This window comes from Lagopus leucura, unplaced genomic scaffold (assembly GCF_019238085.1).
Source record: "Lagopus leucura isolate 7727_CA_CO unplaced genomic scaffold, USGS_WTPT01 Super-Scaffold_100019, whole genome shotgun sequence".
NCBI lineage: Eukaryota > Metazoa > Chordata > Aves > Galliformes > Phasianidae > Lagopus > Lagopus leucura.
Window position 1 is genome coordinate 11,377,268 of NW_024962273.1, and position 22,501 is coordinate 11,399,768.

General features: G+C 42.7%; 2 protein-coding genes across 8 annotated transcripts in view; both read right to left on the minus strand.

Annotated features, from left to right (window-relative positions):
- Window positions 1-12,490, minus strand: part of EPB41L5 (erythrocyte membrane protein band 4.1 like 5) — a 47,790-nt gene extending 35,300 nt beyond the window's left edge. For 3 of the 4 annotated variants that reach the window (XM_042877710.1, XM_042877708.1, XM_042877711.1), the window contains exons 1-3: window positions 12,408-12,490; window positions 11,473-11,657; window positions 3,931-4,035 (exon numbers count right to left, since the gene is read on the minus strand). In XM_042877710.1, the coding sequence (XP_042733644.1) occupies window positions 3,931-4,035; window positions 11,473-11,652 (285 nt within the window). In that variant the 5' untranslated portion in view covers window positions 11,653-11,657; window positions 12,408-12,490. Of the gene's footprint in view, window positions 1-3,930; window positions 4,036-11,472; window positions 11,658-12,256; window positions 12,276-12,407 lie in introns of those variants that run through there. The other variant, XM_042877709.1, reaches the window with a different exon arrangement.
- Window positions 12,491-15,988: 3,498 nt separating this feature from the next.
- PTPN4 (protein tyrosine phosphatase non-receptor type 4) overlaps window positions 15,989-22,501 on the minus strand; it is a 96,460-nt gene continuing 89,947 nt past the window's right edge. For all 4 annotated transcript variants that reach the window (XM_042877782.1, XM_042877780.1, XM_042877783.1 and 1 more), the window contains 3 exons: window positions 22,249-22,397; window positions 20,702-20,837; window positions 15,989-19,035 (listed from right to left, as the gene is read on the minus strand). In XM_042877782.1, coding sequence (XP_042733716.1) covers window positions 18,949-19,035; window positions 20,702-20,837; window positions 22,249-22,397 — 372 coding nt within the window. In that variant the 3' untranslated portion in view covers window positions 15,989-18,948. The remainder of the gene's footprint in view (window positions 19,036-20,701; window positions 20,838-22,248; window positions 22,398-22,501) is intronic.

Below are 22,501 nucleotides of genomic sequence, written 5' to 3' on the forward strand. Positions count from 1 at the left end.
ACAAAGTAAATATTGTTGTCTTTTGGTCCTTCTTTCTGGATCACTCGAGTGCAGTAAATACCAGCAGAGCTGTGGATGTCTGAACAAAGCAGTCAGCTCCACACGATTCTCCAGCCTATTTGCAGCTGACATTTCAGCAATCGTTACATGGGAGTACAGAAGTTAGCGCCTCATTTACTAATGCTAATTCATAGCTCTATACTAGACATAAAGGCTGACTACTCGAAGCCAAAATAATGGTTTAATTTATACTGCACACAAGAGCATGTGAAAAGTAAGCTGCAGATGGCAGGCCGAGAGAAACTCCTACACGTATATACCATGCTTCCTAACACAACTGCACAAACAGCCACTGATGAAGTGTTTACACCAGAAATTGAAGTTGGGAAACCAGCACCCAGCTAGCAGAAGAAACCTGCTTTGGAGGGCCATCAACACCTGGACAGCTTGCAGCACCTAAGAAGTGACTCAGTGCAACAGGAATCCTAGCACCCCATGCAATGTAATGGCATGGGCTGAACAAGCTGTCCTGCACCCCATGTCCTGGGTGCTCCCAGTGCCCAGGTAACACTGCATCACCACCCCAAGCCCAAATGGCACCTCACAGCTCATACAGACAAACTCCATAACTAGCAGCACGACTTCGGTTCAGCTTTGTGCCATGAAATTGGGAGCGGGCCCCAAGGAGGGCAGGAAAGCAACAGGACTATGAGACAGAACCGGTACTGCCAGGTTGTGATGCCAAGTGCAAACCTGTTCCTGCACTCGGGGCAGGGCTGTCACACTGCCAGGATGCAGGCACTAATGGATCAGGTGGAGATCAGAACACCACCAACTGCTGCACATGCACATTAATAGTCATTTAAACAGAGTAGCTACAGAAAGCTATTTAAAATGTTATCTAGTATTTCTAAAATAAAGCAGGAACCTTAAAGAGGAATGAAATAAATATTTGTCAGCTCTGCTTACAGAGCCATTAAATGGAGTATTTAAAAAAAAAAAAATGCTAAGATCTCTCTTCCTATTCCACAAACTCATTGCTCTGAGAGAACTGACTTACTCCTTCCACCGTAACAACATACACTCTTCACCTGAGACTTGCAGGTGATTTAGACACAGGATAGGCTAAGAGAGCCTCTGCAGACCACCAGAGCAGCTGTGTGCTCGCCTCACTGCCCTTCTGCTTTCTCTCATCTCCTCCACATTCCAGTGCAGGCTCTGGGAGGCCCAAGACAGGCACTGAGCATCCAAGTCTGCTCAGCAGGGCTGCTGCCTGCAGAGCCTGCTTGGGATGGTGGTGCATGGCAGAAGGGAAACAACTGCTTTCCACCGGAGGGCAAGGAAGGAAAAAACCCACCATGTGCACGGATGCACACAGACATCAGCAAACTTAAGATTTACTTCAAGTGATTAAAATGGAATTCAAGTGGACCTGGCAAAAAGATCCTTTACGTTCACACTGACGAGAGTTTGTACAATGCAGCCTCCTGCTAAAATCCAGAGATAAAGCTCCCTAAACAACAGGCAGCACATGGAGCAAAGTACTGGGAGTCATTACTGAAACAGTCTGCTTCTTCAGAAATAATAATCTAAAAAACAGCAACAGTTCAAGAAGGTAGGGCAAATAAGTTTTTGTTGCTGCTTTGTTCTTAATTAAGATGGTGAGGGTAAAACCTGTCCCTGTTTGTGAACCTCATGGCTGCATACCTGGTGCAATGCTGTACAGCCACTTCCAGCACTGAATGCTACAGATGGCAAAACAGCTGCTGAAGGAACAGAGCTGTGCACTATCACTCCATTAGGAACAGCAAGTCTTTGACGCTTGCAACTTAAACAGTTAGTAAATTCCTAAGTTCAGCAGTCAGTACTTCCTTACAAGAAATTTCTTTTCCATGTGGCTAAGGGGAAAGCCAAAAGCCCAGCAAGTTATCCCCAGCCTTTTTAGGTCCCATCACCGGGCATGCTGTGCTGCTCAGCATCAGCCTGAACCAAAGCTGCTCAAATTCAAACACCCTGTTCCCTTGGCTTCAGCAGCACTCAGATCAAGCCTGGCACGCTGTGGACAAACATGTAAATACGTCCTTTGCCTCTTATTGTGACTATCCTTAACCACCAGACCAGCAATTAACACAGAGATGACATGAAAAAGACAGTTTTTTCACTGCACAAATTCCTTCAACAACTATCTGAACGCTCAAGTGCAAAATATCAGGAAGAGCTTGTCTTACATTTTGTTTTGTTTTTCTGAGCACATCCTAAATTCGAAAGCTGACCTCCTACCAGTCACTGAAGTTCAAAAGAATCAATAAAAGGCATCTACATATTTGGAATAGTATCCTTTGTATAGACGTGATTTACTGAACATTCATTCGTAATCAAAACAAGCAGTTTCTCTCAGATATTGTTTTTTCCAGCTACCTACACGTTGCTAGCTTTTCAGGGTTTTTATGCTTTTTTTTTTTTTTAAATATCTTCACGTGCAACCAGGCAGTGAAGCAATGTAATTAGATTTAAATTGGGTAGCAGAAATGATTTCTTCCTTCAGAGTTAGCGGATAGTCCTGTTCACTGTGAGACTGGACTCTTGTGCTGTTGATTTAGCAAGTCTGCTGAGTAATTGTTGAAAAGTCACTTGGTAGACCCTGCCTTTGTTTCCAGGTTTTCTTTGTGCACCAACCGCATTTCTACCAGAACGTGCTAGCTCCTCTTTGCAAGAAAGCTGCCATCACAATAGCTGCTCAGTTCCTGAAGCAGTTGTCTCCGGCGGTGGTGCTCAGCTCTGATGGCACAAAGCAATCCTTCCTGCTTTGTTACAAAGAAAGTATCCTCGATGCCCATTTTAAACAGACCGTAGCTTCTACCGAGCCTCATACATAGCTAAGAAAAGTAAACAAAACTTCAAAACCGCTTTGTACCTGGTACAGGGTGTGCTATCAGGTACTCATCAGGGCTGTCTGGACAGGAAGCAACAATTCGCTGACAAAAGTGAGCCATAAGCCACTTCTCAGACAGAAAACCTTCACAGGTTTCACAGTTTCAGGACGAACTGACATTGCGTGACAATAATACAGTCCGGGCCAACAGCTTAGCACACAGGTTGTGCCATCAGTTACAACTAACGCCCCACGGGATCCTAGGAGCTCACAGAAATGCTTCAGATGCCACAAGTCAGAATATCTAAAGCAAATTACATCTTTTCTGAAGTGGATAAATAGATGCAATGGAGCCATTTACTAACAATACCTACTATCATCACCTCTGACTGTGCATGCTTAACACAGCTAACACGACTTTCATAAATATAAAGAGGTGTGCAGTAGACTGCCTTCTAATTTCTGTTGACAGGAGGTATGCATGGCTCTAAATAACATCCCCCCTCCTCAGAACAAGTCTTTTCCTCCTCAGAGCTACACCTCCCTGCTCTGCGAGAGGCTGACACCCAGCAGCAGCCAGTCCTTCTGGTCACCGAGTTTGCTTTGGGTGCCAAAGAGTCAAATGCTTTCTCCTCAAAAGAGGAATGCACGATTACAGGTTGAACACAGCACTTGATCTCAGTAATTCTGAACAGAAGCCATCAGGCTTACAAACACACACAGGTGCACTAAGATATCCTAACATTCCATTTAAACACAGAAGGAAAAAATAGTAAGGAAGTACACAAGGAGCTATCCTTGCAGGCTAAGCCATGAAAAGCACCTATATAAAACTATACAAGTGCATGTGAGAGAAGATTGGGTGCTCATGACAAGCAATGCTCTGCTGCTGTTTTCAAAAGCAGCTGCATTTTCACAAACTAGCTTCCAAGAGGTTTCCATGAAAACCATCTGGTATGTACACAACCATATCCTCCTAGAGACAACACACAGCTTCAGTTTTCTTTGGGCTTTTTGGTCAATATTGCAATTTAACGTTGAGATTGACTGCTACTCACCGCCACTTGTGCAGAATCCATGAACCTTAATCCAAAATAGTCGCTTTCTATAAGGTCCAGATGATACATGATCTGCTCAAACAGGAGCTGGCCTTTGGCTTTTTTCTGAAAAGACAGAAGGATTTAATACCTACTGCACAATCTGCTCTCTTACCTAAGTATGCTTTACATTGTAATTACAAAATTAAGATGACTCAAAAATTAAGCTTCCTAGAATATAATCTGGAAAAGATTTTTCTCTCACATTCTGTGATGCCTATTTTTCTGAATGCCAAACGCACACCTCACAAGAAGCATCTGTAATATCCTTGTATGCCATGCATAATTACGGAGGGAAGAGCTAGGTTGCATGTCGGCGGAATTTCTTTACAGAGAGAGTGGTGAGGTGCTGGAACAGGCTGCCCAGAGAGGCTGTGGATGCCCGGTCCCTGGAGGTGTTGAAGGCCAGGTTGGATGGTGCCCTGAGCAGCCTGGTCTGGCATTAAATGGGGAGGCTGGTGGCCCTGCCTGTGGCAGGGCGGTTGGAGTTTCACGATCCTCGAGGTCCCTTCCAACCCTGGCCATCCTGTGATTCTGTGATAATGCCCTTTTTCGGAAAGTATTCACATGGACTCGACAAGGCTGACAGTATTAGAATATCATTTAATCACCGTCCCTTTCAGGCCTTCCTTATCCATTGATAAGGAATGGGAAACACAACTGGTGTCACTGACAATATCGAACACAGTGAAACATTTTCAAAGTGAATTATAGGAGAAGTTACTGTAGAAATCACCAGTTTGCTGTCTAGGCAACTCACAAGTGGATAGAAAAGCAGGCTGAATTAGGATATAGCATTCCATTAGCAAGTGCTTCTAGTGACTGCCAGGAAACAGTCTGGGGCAAGGAACTTCAACAAACAGTACTTAAGATAAGGCATTTACATAAAGCTCAACTTGAAGCTGCAAAAAGCCACTGCATATGCACATACATAATTTATGACAAAACCTTAGCTCCAGCCCCATGTAAACACTGCTTTTAAAGTGATGATCTAAAAAATCAAAAATTAATTAAGCCTTTTAAAGAGAAAGCACGTAAATAACACTAAGCAGGTTTGATACCACCTGCATTTTTCATGGTAAGAACTTCTTTATAATAATACACCGGGATAAAAAGTACAACGACTACGTTGAGATGTACACCTCATCAAACTCATCCCGGGCAATTTTATCTGTTGATGTGAAATAAAGTGCTTTTTGGACATGAGATAAGTGCTTTTTGGACAGCAGCAGATTTGCTAGACAGCAGCGAGACTCTCCCAGCAGCAGCCTTAAGGCAAATCGCCTGCACGTAAAAACATCTCATCCACGACTTGAGTCAGTGATGTCTATCTGCAAAGGGCAAGGCACTGGTTCTACTGAGATGTTCCTGGCACACACTGTATTTTCTTCTTAAGCACGCAATATACAGACAGAAGTAAAATTAAATCATCATTTGCAACAGCAAAACTAGAAGGCGGCTTCATTTTGCACAAAGCATTCTGCACCTGATTTCAAACTAAAGGGACATTTCTACCTTATTCTGCAGAATATTTTAGATTCTTCTCAATCACTCCTTAGGACTGTCATTAACCACTTATCCCAGCCAAACACCAAGGCTGATAGCCCTGCTGGGGACAGGCAACGGAGCAGCTTAACTCAGAGCTGGAGTTATGGCACACACCACCTGAGGAAGCAACAAGTGAAACGCACACCCACAGCGGGTGGATTCCCTGCTGCAGCTCAGCAGGATGCCAGTCTCAGCAGCACACCGAAGGTTCACTGGGAGTGGGCTCAGAGTGAGCAATGCAGGAGAACAGCTTCGAAGCAGCGGCAGGAGGTTTTCCAGGGCCGCTGGCTGCCTTCTGACTTAAATCACCGAGTTGTCAGCACAGAATTAATTATGCAGCACTTTGCATGTGACTGAAACCCTCAGCTGTGTATTCGGTGTAGGTCAGCAAAAGTTTCACACGCTCCCCAGTGTTAAGTTCAAACTCTTCAAGGCTTATTGAAGTCCTCCTTCCTTATTCCATTTTCAAAGATACGCTTCCACTGCGTGATCTGGTGGAAGTTCCCCTAATTCTCCAGTGGCAATACTCAATGTAAATGACATTTTCACCTGGCTGTTACCTTCCGCTCTTCCCTTTTCTCCTCTCCCTGCAGCAGGGTTTGGATTGCTCTCACAGGACAAATATTTTCAGCCTGCTTAATAGTTGCCAATGAACTACTACTAACCACTCTGCTCAGTGCAGCCAGGGGAGCTGATTTCACACCCGCTCTAACCCTAAGTCCATTAGAATACCATACAGAAGGGTTTCAACGCACTGTGCTCAGGCTTACTGAGCCTGTAAGAAGAGTAAAGATTCAAAACACTCCTATCTGCCAGCTTATTTTGGCAGAACTCGTACCTAACCCCCAGCAGAGACCAATTTATGGTCACACATTTGATTTAATCCATTTTTGTCTTCCCTAACATTTTTTTTCTGATATACTCATTTCTGAGTTGCTAGCCCAGCATTAAGCCTTAGCAGCTAAACACCTGCCCCAAACACTTTGGGCTGGTGTTGCACTGCAGGGTTCTCAGCTTGTTAAGAGCAAATCACCGGGCAGTTCAGCAGAAAGCAGTGCTTGGGCCAAAACACACTGTTGTGCAGCAAGTCAGGAATGCTAAACCTTTGAGGACAATTGAGCATCCTGCAGCACAGCAAACCCCAAATGCTGGGGTCAGCCCTGAGCATCCAAACTGTCACGGTCTGAATACACACACAAACAAATGCTATTTATTTACTCACTGCTTTTTGCCAGCTGAGATACAGTTTGAAAATTTAAAATCTAGCCTGCTGCAAAACTAAATTTTCCAACATCTCTGGCGTTCCTAGATTTTCTCCTTAAGCAGTATCTGTGTTACAGAAAGCAGTCTGTACTTCATATTCACAACCACAAATACTCAAGCAAGGAGCCACAAGTATTTTACAAGCTTAGAAAACCAGACTGGATTATTAAGTAAAAACAACTATCACAACACATCTCTGATCTCACAGCCAGATCAGCACAGATCATTTCCTTCCACACAAAAAGCCAGCAGCACTGCTAATGGTTTGCTGCCACATTCTGTGGTGTTCCACACAGTTTTGACTGTTTACAAAGGTGGATAGTGATAGGACAAGAGGAAATGGTTTTAAACTGAGACAGGGGAGGTTTAGGTTGGATATTAGGAAGAAGTTTTTCACACAGAGGGAGGCGATGCACTGGAACAGGTTGCCCAAGGAGGCTGTGAATGCCCCATCCCTGGAGGCTTTTAAGGCCAGGCTGGATGTGGCTCTGGGCAGCCTCATCTGGTGGTTAGTGACCCTGCACATAGCAAGGGGGTTGAAACTAGGTGATCATTGTGGTTCTTTTCAACCCAGGCCATTCTATGATTCCTTAATTTTAAATAATCAACAAAGCACAGCCCTTTTAATCTTATTTTGTGAGCATTACTCCAAAACCATGGGTGTAAGCATTACTCCAAAACAGCTTGGCTAAATCCTACGATTCTGCTGCGCTCTGCAGCTGGTTTACATAAGACCTTGTTTTAACCATACTTCGTGAAAACAAAGGCAAGGACCATCTCCATGCTGAACAGCACACAGGTAGAAGGAAGGAATATTTAGGGCAGAAAGCTGCTGGGGTTCCAGCTGAGCCATCCTCCCTGGAGCTCACACCTCAAGGAGCTGCCTATAGGTAACTCCTGCCTCAAACTCAGGTTGGATACACAGCAACTGGAACATAATTAATGCTCCATCATCCACCAGAAGATTATGCAAACTGTGGGTTAATAAGTTAAGTGGAATCAGGGTTTCTTTTTTTTTTTTGCTTTCTTTTTTGTTTAAACAAAGTCCTTGGTTTCCACAGAGCATGGATTTCCCATACGCTTGCTGCTGCAGGGCTGCACTCGTTCTCCACATGAATCCATCCACACACTTTTAAAACAAAGCAAAACCAAACCTCAAAATCAACGCCTCCGTGTTTTACTACATATGTCGGTCAGACAAAAATCATTGAATGCCTTTGGACAAACATAAGGCTTCAAAAAGAATAATAAAAACAAGCCGTAACAGCCAGGGAGAACCACCAGGTCCCAACACAACCTTAGAATCCGAAATGAAGACTGGGGAAAAAAAGGAACTCTTCCATCTGCCCCAGAGGAACCGTGATAAGCTGTGTGAAGCTCACATTCCCTGTTCTGAACGCACCGAGGTGACAGGAAATAGCACACATAGCACTGAGACTCTTTAATCATTGACACAGCTGCAAAATACGTAGATTCTTCACAAAGAATTCGTCTACGTAGTGCACAGCGCTGTAGCCTTGAGGAACAGTTCAAGTTAGGCAGTTTTGTAACTAGAATGAACAGAAGAAATAGAAAAGCAGATAGATGAAGGGGCTTGACAGGCACCACAGATAAGATCAGCGGACAAAAAGCAGGGTTACTGCTCAAGCTCTGGCTCTGTTTAATAAATTAAGCTCAATTTACAACACGACCCTTCTGTTTCATTGTCAGTATTTGCCCAAACATCAGCCTCTGCTCCTTAAAAAGGCTCCGAAACATGCTTGGCTTACACAAGAGGCCACAGAGAACATTACTGAAACAGAAATTCAGCAATCACCCATGTAGTCAGCCCTAAGAACGGCCACAGTTCTGGAACACTGTTCTTTCGGTGGCACATTCTTCACAAAGCTACAGCTTAACAAGCCAGCATAAATCTCACGCTGTCTCTAAGTGCTTCTTCACCACATTTGGGGAGGCACACAGGGAACCAGATTGGACAATGGCTCCAGCTGGAAGTGGAACAAAATCACACTGATTATTTTTCACAGCGTTTTCCTGCCTGAACTTACTGCCTGACTGCCAAAAAACCACAGGTTTGTTCTGCCAAGGGGCACAAGGAAACAAGGACAAATGCAATATGGAAAGCAACATCTTCTTTCACTGCGGAAAGCAACATTTGTGGCAGCAGCAAGTCATGCCAGCATCAAGTGTTTCTGTACTGTGGGTTAACAAAGGTGAAGCACTGGCTTTTGCCCTCTCTGTCCTGCCAAGCCAGCTCTTTCTCCAGCTGTGAACCAACTTGTTTGCTGAATGATTCAGTCTTAGGAAACACTTTCTGTTATTTATTTTTTTGGGTAAGATGGTTTTGCAGAACTGAGTTAGACAATAGCACTACGCACGACTGAACTGGCAGATCCCAGGGAGCCTGAGAAAACAAGAGCCCATTCTAAACCAAACCTACTGCCAAAGTAACAGAACCAGTCCTGGAAAATGCCTCAGCTCAAAGGGGCCGATTATTCTCTCAGAAAGTTCTCGTAGAAGGAAAAAAAAACACCTCCATGTGCACATGTGGGCTTTTCATTTAGCTTTAGATTTTAGAAAGAAACTGTTTCTTCAGGATTTTGTACCCTCCACTCCTTCCTCTTCCTGCTCCCAATTCAACCTCCAAATACGAGCAATGTGAGACACAGTCTGAAATTAAACATTTAATTTACTTCTAATTTATTGTATTTTAATCACCAAAGAAACTAGTGTGTCAGCCACTGACAGGCGGGCTGTAATTATGGCACCTTACTATGCAGATTTAGCTTGTTTGCTTACTGTTAACTCGCGAACCTAGATGTTCCTGGACAAGGCTTTCTATTGGCTTACAAAGAAAAAGACAGCAGTGCAAAAAAAGTGACTGTTTCCTGCAAAAAAGAATAGTTACCACTACACCCTGACGTAAGTCTATAGCCCAGATGGAAGGTCACGACTCCTCTTCAGGCTCAATTTATGCTCCCCGGAGCCTCAGAAATGTTGTTACAGGCACCTAGCAGAGCCAACTTCAGGCCCAAAGATCCCTACTCTGCTTATGTGGTGACACCTGAGTACTTTTTAAGTGCAACACTTTCTATCAAGTGTTTGTGAGCATTCCTGGCCTCAAATCAAACATCCTAGGCACTAGGCAGCATTGGACGCGTCCATTACGCTGTTTCAGAGACGAACAAATTAGTTTTATTACCCTCTAAATGCCTGTCCATACAGCCACTTGGCAAACAGAGATGCCTAGCTATTCCTTCCACACTGTGTTACTCAGATTTTTTGGATACAGCAGGACACAACGCTGCTCAGCTCAGCATCCCTTTGGGCTTTCCTTAGGCTGCCTCGCACTCAATTCCAGAAATGTGTTTGAATTAAGGAAGGAAAGAAAAATCATGTTAAGAATGGCTGCTCTGCATGCTCTTTCTAGCCAACAGTTCCAACACCAGCCCCACTGTTGTTAAAGGCAAAATCCTACAGAACTGCTCAGAAGGCCTCCAAGACACACGGCTTCTTAACTGTGCTATGTGAGCTCTGCATGAGTTGCAGACATGGGACTTGGAAAACCTGAGCACAAGGCTCCTGTTGCTACTGCTTGTCCTGTGGACTAAACCCAAGTTATCATTAAACACAGACACGTGCACATTAAAGGAGCCTTAGAAATGCAAACCAGTGGCTAACACCTCACTCCCAACAAAGCACTACATACAGCAAGGGCAGTCTCATAGCAATCTGCCCTGAGGAGGAGAAGGAAATAGAATTCTTCTTGTCCCCTCCCATGCTGAAGATAAGAACTGCATCCTGGCATACACAAAAAACAGCCCAACAAATAATTCCTGATATTCTGCTGTGTGTCAACAGTGACTGGCTATGCGCACATCCAGTCAAGAACTACTGAATACCTTCTAAAGACCATAGAATCGTTCAGATTCAAAAAGACACCTCATTCAACTGTCAGCCCATCCCCACCATGCCTGCTGACCACTACACTCAGTGCCACATCTCCATGGTTCTTATTGAACACCTCCAGGGACGGTGCCTCCATCACCTCTCTGGGCAGCCTGTGCCAATACCTCACTAACCTTTCTGAGAAAAAAAGTTTCCTAAAACCCAGTCTGAACCTCGCCGGCACAATCTGAGGCAAACACCTCTCATCTCATTGCTGTTATCTGGGAGAAGAGACCAACCCCCACTTGTTGCAGCCTCCTTTCAGGGAGTTGCAGAGAGTTGTAAGACCTCCCCTGAGCCTCCTCTTCTCCAGACTGCACAATCCCAGTTCCCTCAGCAGCACCCTGTAAGACCTGTGCTCCAGATCACTCACAGTTTCACTGCCCTTCTCTGGACGCACTCCAGGACCTACATGTCTTTCCCTTAGTTCATAAACACCCCAGGAAGCACTGACTGAAGGCATAGTGACACCGTGCAACACAAGTTGTGGTGAGCAATGACAGCAGCCGTTTCTCCAATACCTTTAGGTGGCTCAGTATGGAGCCAAGAGTTAGACTCGATGATCCTTACATTGCTCTTCCAACTCATTCATTCAATGATTGTTTTTGTGCCCAGTGACTTAGCAGAACTCAAAGCACAACGCTAATATGGTAACAAACAGATACCCCCTATCTATCCACAAAACAACAAAAAGCTCCAACAGCTCAACACAAGCTATCAAGCAGAACCATCCCAGGGTCGTACCGGCAGATCCACGCTGACGTCGGTGCCATCCAGCAGAGCCACACGGCAGGTGATGACCGACCTGGCATCTCCAGCTGCCGGGATGTGGGTCGCAGCCCTCTGGGCTTCACGCAGCCGCTCCCGCTCCGCATGCCTGCGCATGGAGCGGCGCCCCAGCGTCCGGCGGAAGAAGCTCAGCATCTTGGCTGGGAAATGCGAGAAAAGGCTTGGGTTAGGTTGTTGTGGGAATGAGAGACGTAATAATCATGATTATTATTATTATTATTAACTGCTAAGAAAGGATCAGGAATAAAAAGACGTCGGGGACTGAAATTTCCTTGTTGGCTGCAGGAAGCTGGGCTAGGTGACTGTAAGGGTCCCTTCCAACTCAAGCGCTTCTAACGAAGCACCAACGGGACGCCCGTAGAGCTGCGCACACCCGCTGTTCGGGGAGCTCCGGCTTCCAGTGACTGCCGCTGACCCCGGAGGACGTGCAGCCGTGCAGGGCGCAGCCCGGCGCCGCGCAGCCCTCGTACAGCCCGCGGCTGACACCAAACGCCTTCTTAACGAGACGCAGCGCTGCCCTCCGAGCCAGAAGACAAACCTCGGAGCTCGCGGCGGCGTCGTGCTCGCGGACCAAAGGGTTTTACACAGATTTTATCGCAGAAACCTCCCCCCGGCCGGGCGGCGGGACGCAGAGCTCCCACCCGCAGCCATGGCGCCCGCCTCCGTACGAGGCCGCTCCCGGCGCTCGCCCCGCGGCCCGACCCCGACCCCCGCCTCCCCTCAGGGCCGGACCCCTCACCTGGCGGCGGCGTCGCGCCGGGGCCGTGCGGCGCGGCGGCTGCACGGGGCGGGCCGGGAGCGGGGGGGCGGGCCCGGCAACATGGCGGAGCGATGCGGGAGGACCTCGGGCGGGAAAGAGCCCGCCGCGCCCGGCCGCGTTACTCACTCACCTGCGGGCTGCCGGCGGCGGTTCCGGGCCGAGGAAGGGACGACACGACGACCGCGGCGGGAAGCGACGCGCGGAGGGGACGGACGAGGCCACCGCCCCTTTGCGGGGTGGAGCCGGGGCCGCCCCCGCCCCGAGCCGCCAGGTGGTAGCGGCCGGCGGGGCGCGGCGCTGCGGGGCGGCCCTTGAGGCGCCCGGGGATGGCGAGAAAAGGGCCGGAGAGTGGAATTACTAAAGCACATCTTTATTTTGCAATTAAACAATTAAGATCCACAAGTAAACTATATATATTTTTTCAAGTCTGTACCCAGACAACTATTTGTCAACTGAAATTAAATATATCCACAAAATATGCATAACAGCTTTTTTTTTTTTTTTTCTTCACATAATAAAATGAGATTTTACCTAAGACTGAAACAAGACCTGTTAATGTTAACTCGCATATCGGTGCTGGGAACTGCTGGTTTTTCGGTAGGACGTCACTGTGTCACTTAATGGCAAGGAATTTCATTTTATCCAACTAAGGACAAATGCCTAAGGCCCTTAACGCATACAGCAGCTGCAGTGACCAAAGCTGAATCCTTATTACTTCGTCCAGTGTTGACCCATTTCAAGTCTCCATCGTTTCCAATCTGTCGAAGCCAACAAGTGGGTGTTTTAGTGTCCCCCAGCCCACTGCAGACCTTCATGTCTATAGGCAGAAATCTGCTCAGGGGAACAGACCCTTCTGCCGTGCTAATGGGGCAGCAGGCAGCCTTACAGCTGAAGCTGTCCAGCTCCGAGGTCTCCTTTTCACAGCCACCCCTCCTTGGGATGATGACACGGAGATGCTGAGAGCCACAGCTGAAGTGGAAGCTAATTAGTAGAAGGAACTAGCAAAAGATATTGCCACCATCTGATTGTTAATAGTGATCTAGGTAATATTCTTCCCTTTGGATTTACACAAGAGAATATAGCACCTGTTACAGAAACAAAACAAAACAAAAAACCCCAAACCTTACACAAAGAGCTCTGCCAAACTGACTGGTGAAAATGGGATCACTGGCAGACAAACCAAACCAAACAGACCAACTTCTGAATGCATCGGATGCAAGAACAAACTTTGTTTTCTTACCTTACTTTTCCTGTGATGGATACCTTACTTTTCCTTGTTATGTGGTGCCCCAGCGTACTGTGATCGCTGCACTGGACAGTTTATAGTCTACTCTTTGTGGATATACTCTCCTTAGAGAAAACAGCTTAATGTAAACAGTTGAAAGCCTTTCGCTTTTGTCTCAGCCCCCCGGCCCAGGCAGAAGAGGAAAGAAGAGACATCTTTAAACTTTGTTGTGCATTACTTTTGGTTATCAAAATCCAAAGTAAAACAAATAAACAGATTTCCAGGCAATTGATCTGATGTTAAAAACAAGGCTTAGCAGAAACATCTACAGCAAACACAGCTAATCTGCAGCTGAGAGAGACCACGGATCAGTGTACCAGTACTCTGTATTTCTATTTGCACTTTTTGGAAATGCAAGCTTTTACGTTCTTACAACAGGACAATCGAAACCATCAGTTGTTAATAATCCACTTTCTGAAAAGCCCTCAAATACACCAACAGTAACGCAGATGTGGTTGGAGCAGCTGAAAGCATTCGTACCGCAGCGTAACCCAAATCATCTCCGCACAGAAACCCATTGCGCATCTCTCTCCAAACCCAATTTATTTTTTCCGATAGTTCAGTCAGTAGTAAGCATGAGATAAAGTGCTACTATTCAAACATCAAAACACTTTGAGAAAAATCATCCTTTAAAACACAAGCTTGCTAAATATGAAATACCACCAGCAGCAAACTGTCAGCCAGCCCGTGAAACCAAACTTCATCTTACAGAATACAGGAATGATGGATATTTTATTACATTTATTAGGCTACATGGCTCAGAGAAAACAAAGAGGACGTACTTTTTATTGAAAAGGTGCGTGTTTTCCTCCTGAAACTCTTACCAACTGAGCTCTCAATGAGCAAGTGATGCTTCAGAGAGCAGCTGGAGCTTGCAGGTTATGCACTGCTGCAGTTTGTAGCTGGAGAAGCCCAACAAACTGAAGATGCACAGTGGTAGCAGCTAGCACAGAGCTGAAGTGCAGTGGTGATAGAGATAAATGAGATTGGACAAAACACTGCATTAAAACAGACTCTTTTCTCCTTTAACAGCTTCCCCAATCACCACTAATTACAATCTGTGCAATTTCATGCAAGATCTACATTTAATCAATGAACATCTTCTTATCAGATTTTGATATTTGACCCCAGCATTGAAGGTAGCAATAGAAAACAGCTTTCCAAGTCTCAAGATAAAAGGTGGGTTCTAAAATTAGCAAACACACCCAGCCTGCTGGGGACCTGCACAGTACAAAAACACTGCAAATGCCCTAAGAAGGCACCATTCCTTTTCTGTGTGGAAATCCTAATAAACAGATCTTGAATTTGGACAATATTCAATTCCTCCCTTTATGCTCAGGGCTGATGGTCCTTCAGATGGCCTGCAGTAACAGCTCTACAGTCACAACTACACCGTAAGTATGGGACAACCTGCTTTTGCATGGAGATCTGTGGATGGTGCATCTGTAGAGTATTTTTCACGCTCGCACCAATTCCCTGAGCCACCAACTATTGCCCACACACCTACACAAACAAAAATATCACATAGTTCAGCTCCACAGCATGCCTGGAGGTCTGGCATCACTATGCAGGACCTTCTCTACTTCCCATCTCCCTGGGCAGTACTGCTGGGCCTTGGCCTCCATAGGTACCACACAGCTTTTCAGAAGCTCTCCAAGGAAAGCTGCCTGTTTCCACAAGAAACACCTCACATACCTTCATCTCCCTACTGCTTTCTCACCCCTTCTCTCTCAGGTGGTGCACCAGGACATAATCAGTTATTCTAGATATATTTTAGCCTATATGAGATGTAAGCTTCTAAGATTTAACAGAGAAACGCAGAAGAACCTTCAGTTAGCATTAAATGTGGTGTAATAAAACTGTTAGTCAGAAGTAGGAGAAAATAGCTAAAAACAGAACTTGCTAAAGCAGTGGCTTACTGCTTCAGACACACACACACTGTTTAAACCACCAAATGCTTAGCGGATAAATTAAGTTTTCAGCTCTGTGGTGTATCTAACGCAGCATTTCTCAGAAGGAATTGGCTGACAGTCCGTCGGTGATTTACCTGCATCTTATTTCATATTTAGCAATAGTAAAAACGCTCCCCAAAACACGCAAAGCCTTCTCAAGAACCTCATTTTTCTGCTAACAGAAGAACCTTCACATCCACTTTAAACAAGAGATGGTTGTGGTAGTTTTGAAATTGAACTGAAAAGGAAAAAGTCTTGATGTTACACATTGGCAAAAGCTCTCATAATATTGCTCTGATTTACAACGGAAACTTATTTCTTGTTTTAAGCTGGATCTGTGTATCATGGAAGCATTACAAACATACTCTTTCTCCCCCCACCCAGCATTTTTCCTCATCAATTGGTATGAAAATAATTGTTCGTCAAGTCCAACAGTCGTAACACCAATCACAAACACCAATCACATCCAGTTCATTTTGTCTGAAAGATACATTCATGTTTTGTACAGCATGAAACATACAAAAACTTCTTCAGAAAGTCTGAACGATGATACAGATCGTCATAACCCAAAGTTAAATATTTAGCATTTTGATTTTATTTTCTTTTGGCCGTATAAAAATATCGTGAAGGCCATTTATACCACAACAAATACAAACATCTGAGTGAATGATTTATGGTGCAGGAAGCCTTCAGCCTTCTCTTTCCCAAGCAGCTTTTGGTTCCCATTCTGCTGGCTTTCCAGAAGCCAAAAAGCCATTGATTAACTGACGATCAATTAGCTGAGTTTGCCTTTTTTTTCCCCCCCAGTGCAGCTAGTTAATACATAACAGCAGATCAGCTTAAATCAATGCAGAGGAAGATTCTAAGTTTGTATTCTCGCCTCTATTTGTCATCAGAACAGTAATGACAGATGACCAGTAAATATCCCACGTGTAATTGTGGTATAAACGGGTATTTTGAACTCAAACTGCTTTGGCAGCTTCACATAACAATAGTTAAATATATGACAAACCAACGCTATTCACGTTGCTATAAACTTAGTTTCTCATTCCTCTCAGGAAAAAAATGGGGCAAATGATATTTTTCTTTACAATTTGACTGTGAAAAAAGTGTACTTCAATATAATGGATGAATTATTTTACGTTTTAGATATTAAGTGCTGACTTTAAAATAAGCTTCCAGTTAGCTGGCATCTCAGCTAATAATCTCATCATATGAAAGTTAAAGCTTTAAATTTAATACAGATTTTGTTGTTGTTGTTGCAAATGGCTTAAAATGAAACTGAGATTAAAGCTACTTTATCACTCTTTTTCCATTTATCAGATCCAAAGATACTTGTAAGATTCATTTTTCACTGAGGAAAAACATTGATTTAGGCATCAAATCTAGAAATATAAGTAACAGGGCCACAGGCCACCTAGTATTATTTTGTATTCTAAAAATAATTAATACTATATTTTCCATTTGGCATTGTGGTTCATGTGTATTACTAAGTCTTAAGCCAGGATTTCACTTTGCCTGAATTCCTTTTCACTTAATATTTCATAGCTGATCTCTTTCAGATGTCCACAGAACACCGTATATTATATAATTATTCAATAGTTAAAAACTTTAGTGTAGAAATTTCCATTCCAGCTCTATGCTTTATATAGCTTATAACAAAAATTACTGGATAGACATTTTCAGGAAACCAATAAATTAAGGTTTTTAAATAGAGGACACAGAGTTAAGTTGTTGCAGGGCAGTCAAAGAAGCGACTGATTTTGTTTTCTTACAGTATATTACACCGGACACTTTGCTTCTGACTTGGGTTTCTCCCTATACTGGAAAAAACATGAAAAACCGGGACCTATCTATGTCTTTAGAGTGAGCTCAGATACTGTATCAGACATCTGTTACAAATCTTACACCTACTTAAATAAGAGGCAACCCATACCAACTGGAACAACTTTGCACAAGCATGACAGAGGGTGACTGAGACCATCACGGAATTAAAGGAGTTGTGGGAAAGCATCATCGTGTTTGCCTCCCTTCCCACCCTCCCCAAACAATTAGAAAAATAAAAGGCAGACCTGTACGAAAATGGCTTGAAATCAACTATGAGGATTTAAAAAAATACTCGGTTAGCAAATAATGGAATTAAATCACATCTGACCGTAAGTTCGACTTAATTATCAGTGCTATTAAAGAGTTATGTTCTAATTGAGTAAGACAGCTATTCTCAATAAAAGGATAAAACAAAGTGTCAGCTTCTAATGACCTACTAGCATTTCATAGTAGGCTGCTAGTAAGTTACTAGTCGTAAGGAATAAAGGAATGTGTCAGACTTTTCACGTAACTACAACACAGCAGCAAACAATGCTCATTTGTTAAGTTGGCAGAGGTGCTTTTGCTACTGAGCGTAGCACGCAGGTAATCGTATGAGGAAAGAGGGAATGGTATTTCCATGACCCCTTGCAGTAACATACTCCAAGCACCAAGGGCCGTTTTTAAAATCTGAACCCATTAAGATAAACACAACAGGACAAGACCACCCCCACAGAATCATGAGTGCCTTTCACTGGATGTACGCTGTAAGTCTCAAGGCACTTAAGGGGTTAAGACAATGCATGCACTAGCTCCCATCACATAATCTTAAGTCACATGAATCAGAATACACCAGTGTATGACACACAAGCTGTGTCAAAGAAATGCTGTTTATTTATTTTTTTAAAGTTTTTATTATTACTGTTTTCTTTTTTTTTTTTCTTTCTCCTTTTTCCTTTTTTTTTTTCTTCTTTTTTCCTTTTTTTTTTTTTAAACAAGATGCTGGTAAGTGGGCATTATGCAGCTACTGCTGGGTTAACACAGATGCCAGCTCTCCTCTAACAACCAGCTGGTCTCTAAGAAGGGTGTAGGACAAAGTGTGCTGCATCAGTAGGCAGTGTGTATCTATCTAGTATCAGCAATATTGCTAATGTTGTAAAAAACAAAACAGTGAGAGTCTGTACATAGTAAATAAACCTAGCACTGGAGAAAGACCATGGCTTAGTGTATTTTTTCATTTGTTTTTCCATTTTTAAGAGACATGGGTGTAAAACAGAGTGAAATAATTCCAAGCCTTGTTTGTAGCAATTCAACCAGAAGCGCAGTATATGGCACTACAATGAAATCTCGTAGATTACCCTGAACACAATTAGTTCTTTCAGTTTATGGTTTGTTCGGAGCAAAGCACGAAAATAAAGTCTTCAAACAGATGAAGATTAGAAGAGTTTCAGAGACTGATTTTGTTTCAATGTAAAGTGCAACAGTGCTGAAGTTTTCAAAGTCCTTTGTCAATTCTTTGCTGTACTTCACTATCATTTCCTGCAAGCAGTATTATGGCACAACGAATGCTGCCAGTTCATTATTTAGAGGACAGGGTTCCTCAATTTATATCCTAGGTTTTTTGCTCTTTATTTATGTGGTGATGCTTGTAAAGGTTTAATAAATCCTTCTTCATACACCTTCAGAATAGCTTCACATACAAATCTGTATTGACTCTGAAAAGAAAAGTAGATTCAGTTAATTGAAAAGAAACAAATTTAAACCATAGGTCATTTGAAAGTAGGAGAAGCTTCCAGTGTCTCCTGTCCTATTTTCTTAACAGGCCAAGAACTGTGCTTCAAGTTTAGCTTAGGAAATATAGAACATGTGTATAAGAATATCTTGTTTCTCAGCAGAACAGTGGAATGAACAGCACTTAGAAATATATACCAGAAGTCATACCCACCTATCCCGTACTTACAGCATTCTTTTATTTAGTTATTTCTTGCCCTTCATTTCACTGCTGAAGTTTCACTAACACAAAGTTTCCATACACTTGAATTTACAAACTACAGCAAAGCACTTTTTCATGCTTGCACGGATTTTGGCATGTTAATGGCACCTCTCTCTCACAATGAGGAAATACACTGCTTCATGTTTTAGAAAGCCCATACCCAATTTCTGAACATTATATGATGTCTAACTGCAATATATTCAAGTCTAGCACTGGCTTGCATAGAAGACACCTTGTTTTAAACAAATAGTAGTTCCAAAAAACAAACAAACAAAACAATCCCAGTCATTAAGCACAGCAAAAAGCATTCCTGCCTTTTCATTTTCAATGCAGTAATTGTTGATTTCAGATCTTAAATGGGCACAGCAACAGATCTAACAATGCAATCACTATATGCTGCATTGTTACATCTAAATTAAAATACTTAGACATATTCATGTAGAATACACATTTTGCCTCCAGTGCTCACTAAATGAACCTTTCTGAACTCTCTTCATAGAGCACAGAGGAGAACCACGCATAGAGCCATCTCATGGACACTGAGGAATATTTCAGAAAATGCAAAAATCAGGAAAAGGCAGCAGCAGAAGTTGTCTTGGATAACTCTTACTCCTGCACCTCCCCTTCCTTACTAACAAAGGTCTCCTCCTCTCAAAGTATGCCGTAGAGATGTACAAATTCATAATACAGCCATCACAAAAAGCCAAAGCCATCTTCTATTGTTCTCCATGTTTCCTCACTTTCCTGAATAATTGTTTTTTTTTTAGTGGAATATGAATACTAGACAGTGCCATACTACAGATGACTGAGAAATGGAGGTTTACATATTTTCCTCTCAACCTGAATACACTCTGAGGAACACTGAAGGTTTCTTCAAATTTAGTTAGAGGAACAGCAACAGGCTGTTGAAATTACTGCAGTGACTAACTAGCTTCTGGTAACTGTGGAAGAGGTTTGACACTGAACCTAGTGCGTTTTTTCCTTCAGAATATTTTCCCTTTAAATAGTAAATACATTGAGTAAAACTATACAACCAATGATTGCATTAAAAAAACCTAATTGGTCAAAAAAATGGAATAACTAGAACCCTAAGACTTCTTACGAAAGACAGCACAGCTGAGCATTTTGACTCTTTTAATGCACTTTTTAAAAATGTAAAGCAAACAGCTTTCTGAAATAAGCATCATCTGACTGATACAGGTTAAAAAAAAAAATCTAAGTCTGTTCTAACTCCATTCTTAACCTGTTAGAATTCAGAAACAGAATGTTAAGGAAGCAGAGCAGTTATCTCAAAAAACAAACAAACATGATCAATGCAGGGGAAATTCTAGCATTTTCAAATGCATGAAGACTCTCCCTCAACACAGAATTGCAAGTATGGTACTCACAGGTGTTTGGATCATCATGGCTCTTTGATCTCTCATGGTTCGTACAATGTCTAATGGATAAACAGGCTGATTGCACTCAATGAGACACATTGCTGTCTCCATGGTGATAAGAACTCCTGTCCGTCCAATCCCAGCACTGTCAAAACAAGAAAAAACCCTAATAAAAAGAAGTGTCTGGAATGTAGCTCACATTCAAGGGCTGTATGGTCCTTCCTTCTTAAGGGTTCTCATGACTGATCTGTATGATCCCATCCTATGAGGACAAAGGTTAGATGAGCCACCTGTCACAGGAAGCTTCCATCCTGCTTGAGAAGAGCAAAAATTAGGGTGGAACTGTCAGTACTGTGGAGAGGAACTTGAACCCAGCCATGAACAATTTACAAACATATTTATTTAGGTCCATATTTACAACTGAGTAGAAATCCTTAAAAACTGAATATTTAACCGTGAACATCAATGCTTTGTTTCAAATTCAAATTTTTCACATCCAAGAAATTTGTGCTGCAGTTTTTAAGTAGAAAGCCAATGTTCTCTCATATTTGAGTACAAGACCAACTCCATATTTTCAAACATCATCATTAACTCAGATTGTACGGCTATCATTTCATGCTTTTAAATAACTTAGCTTACATAAACTTCCTGTTTGAAGCCTAATTGTTATGATTTTGAAGCATAACTTCAAATTAAATCTGGCCAAGTTAGTACTTCAATCTTTGTCCAGAAGGTGGCATCAAAGCTACTGTGTGTTTCAATGATGTCATGAACATTCCATGACAAGATGTAAAGCTACCAGTTACATAAAATTCAGTGGCATTTGACATCTCCAGAACTTACACACATGAAATTCATATGTAGATTGTTACATTAAATCTGAATTCACTTACATTTCATGTGAGTAGCACTGAAGTAAATGTAATCTCAAATTACATTTAAATTCAATGTAACAAAAACTTCAGCTTTTTATTGCTTTACATTAGCTTGAAAACTTTTTCATAAGAAAAGCAGACACATTAAATTTTGATAGAAATCTGAATAACTTTAATTCACAACAAAAGTGACATGTTTCAAGAAAAAAAAAAAACCGTTATCCTAATGTATTCATTAACAACATGTAGCCTAAAACATCTGCAGACGTGAGGGTGTTATTTCATTGCATTTACTATCCATACTGTCTGCTATGGATTATTTGTACAGCTATTCCAGACCTCTGCAAAGTAGTTATCATAAGGAAAAGTTTCCTAAGTGTATTTCACCATCTCCTTAAATTTATTATGTAACCTATCAGCATAAGCATTTAAAATTAAACAGACAAGACCTCCATACAGATTCATGAATGTAGATACCCCAACTTCTGCTTATGAAAAATGATTATGATTTTGATAAAAATCGCTTAATGTAAGAGTTGAGTTCTCCTGTCACCTGCAAAGCACATTATAGTTACACTTTTACTCGAACAACAAAGCAAAGAAGAACTATTTAACAATAAAAAATTTAAATTTTGTGATCTACTGAAGTTGAAAAGAAAAAAAAAAAAAGGGAGAGGGTACCTGCAGTGAACAACAACAGGTTCTTCTCTGCCTGCCCGCTTCTTTCTCACGAGGCACACGAAGTCTAGGAAATCACTGGAATCATCAGGAACCCCGTGGTCAGGCCATGCTACGTACTGAATTTGGGTCAGATGGCGGCTTTCCTCCTTCTATCAGAAACATAGGATTTATTTAAGGTTTGTTCAGGTTTCACAGAAAGAAAGAAAAAAAAAAAAAGGTACATTTACGTCAACTTGCACTTGAAAAAATGTAG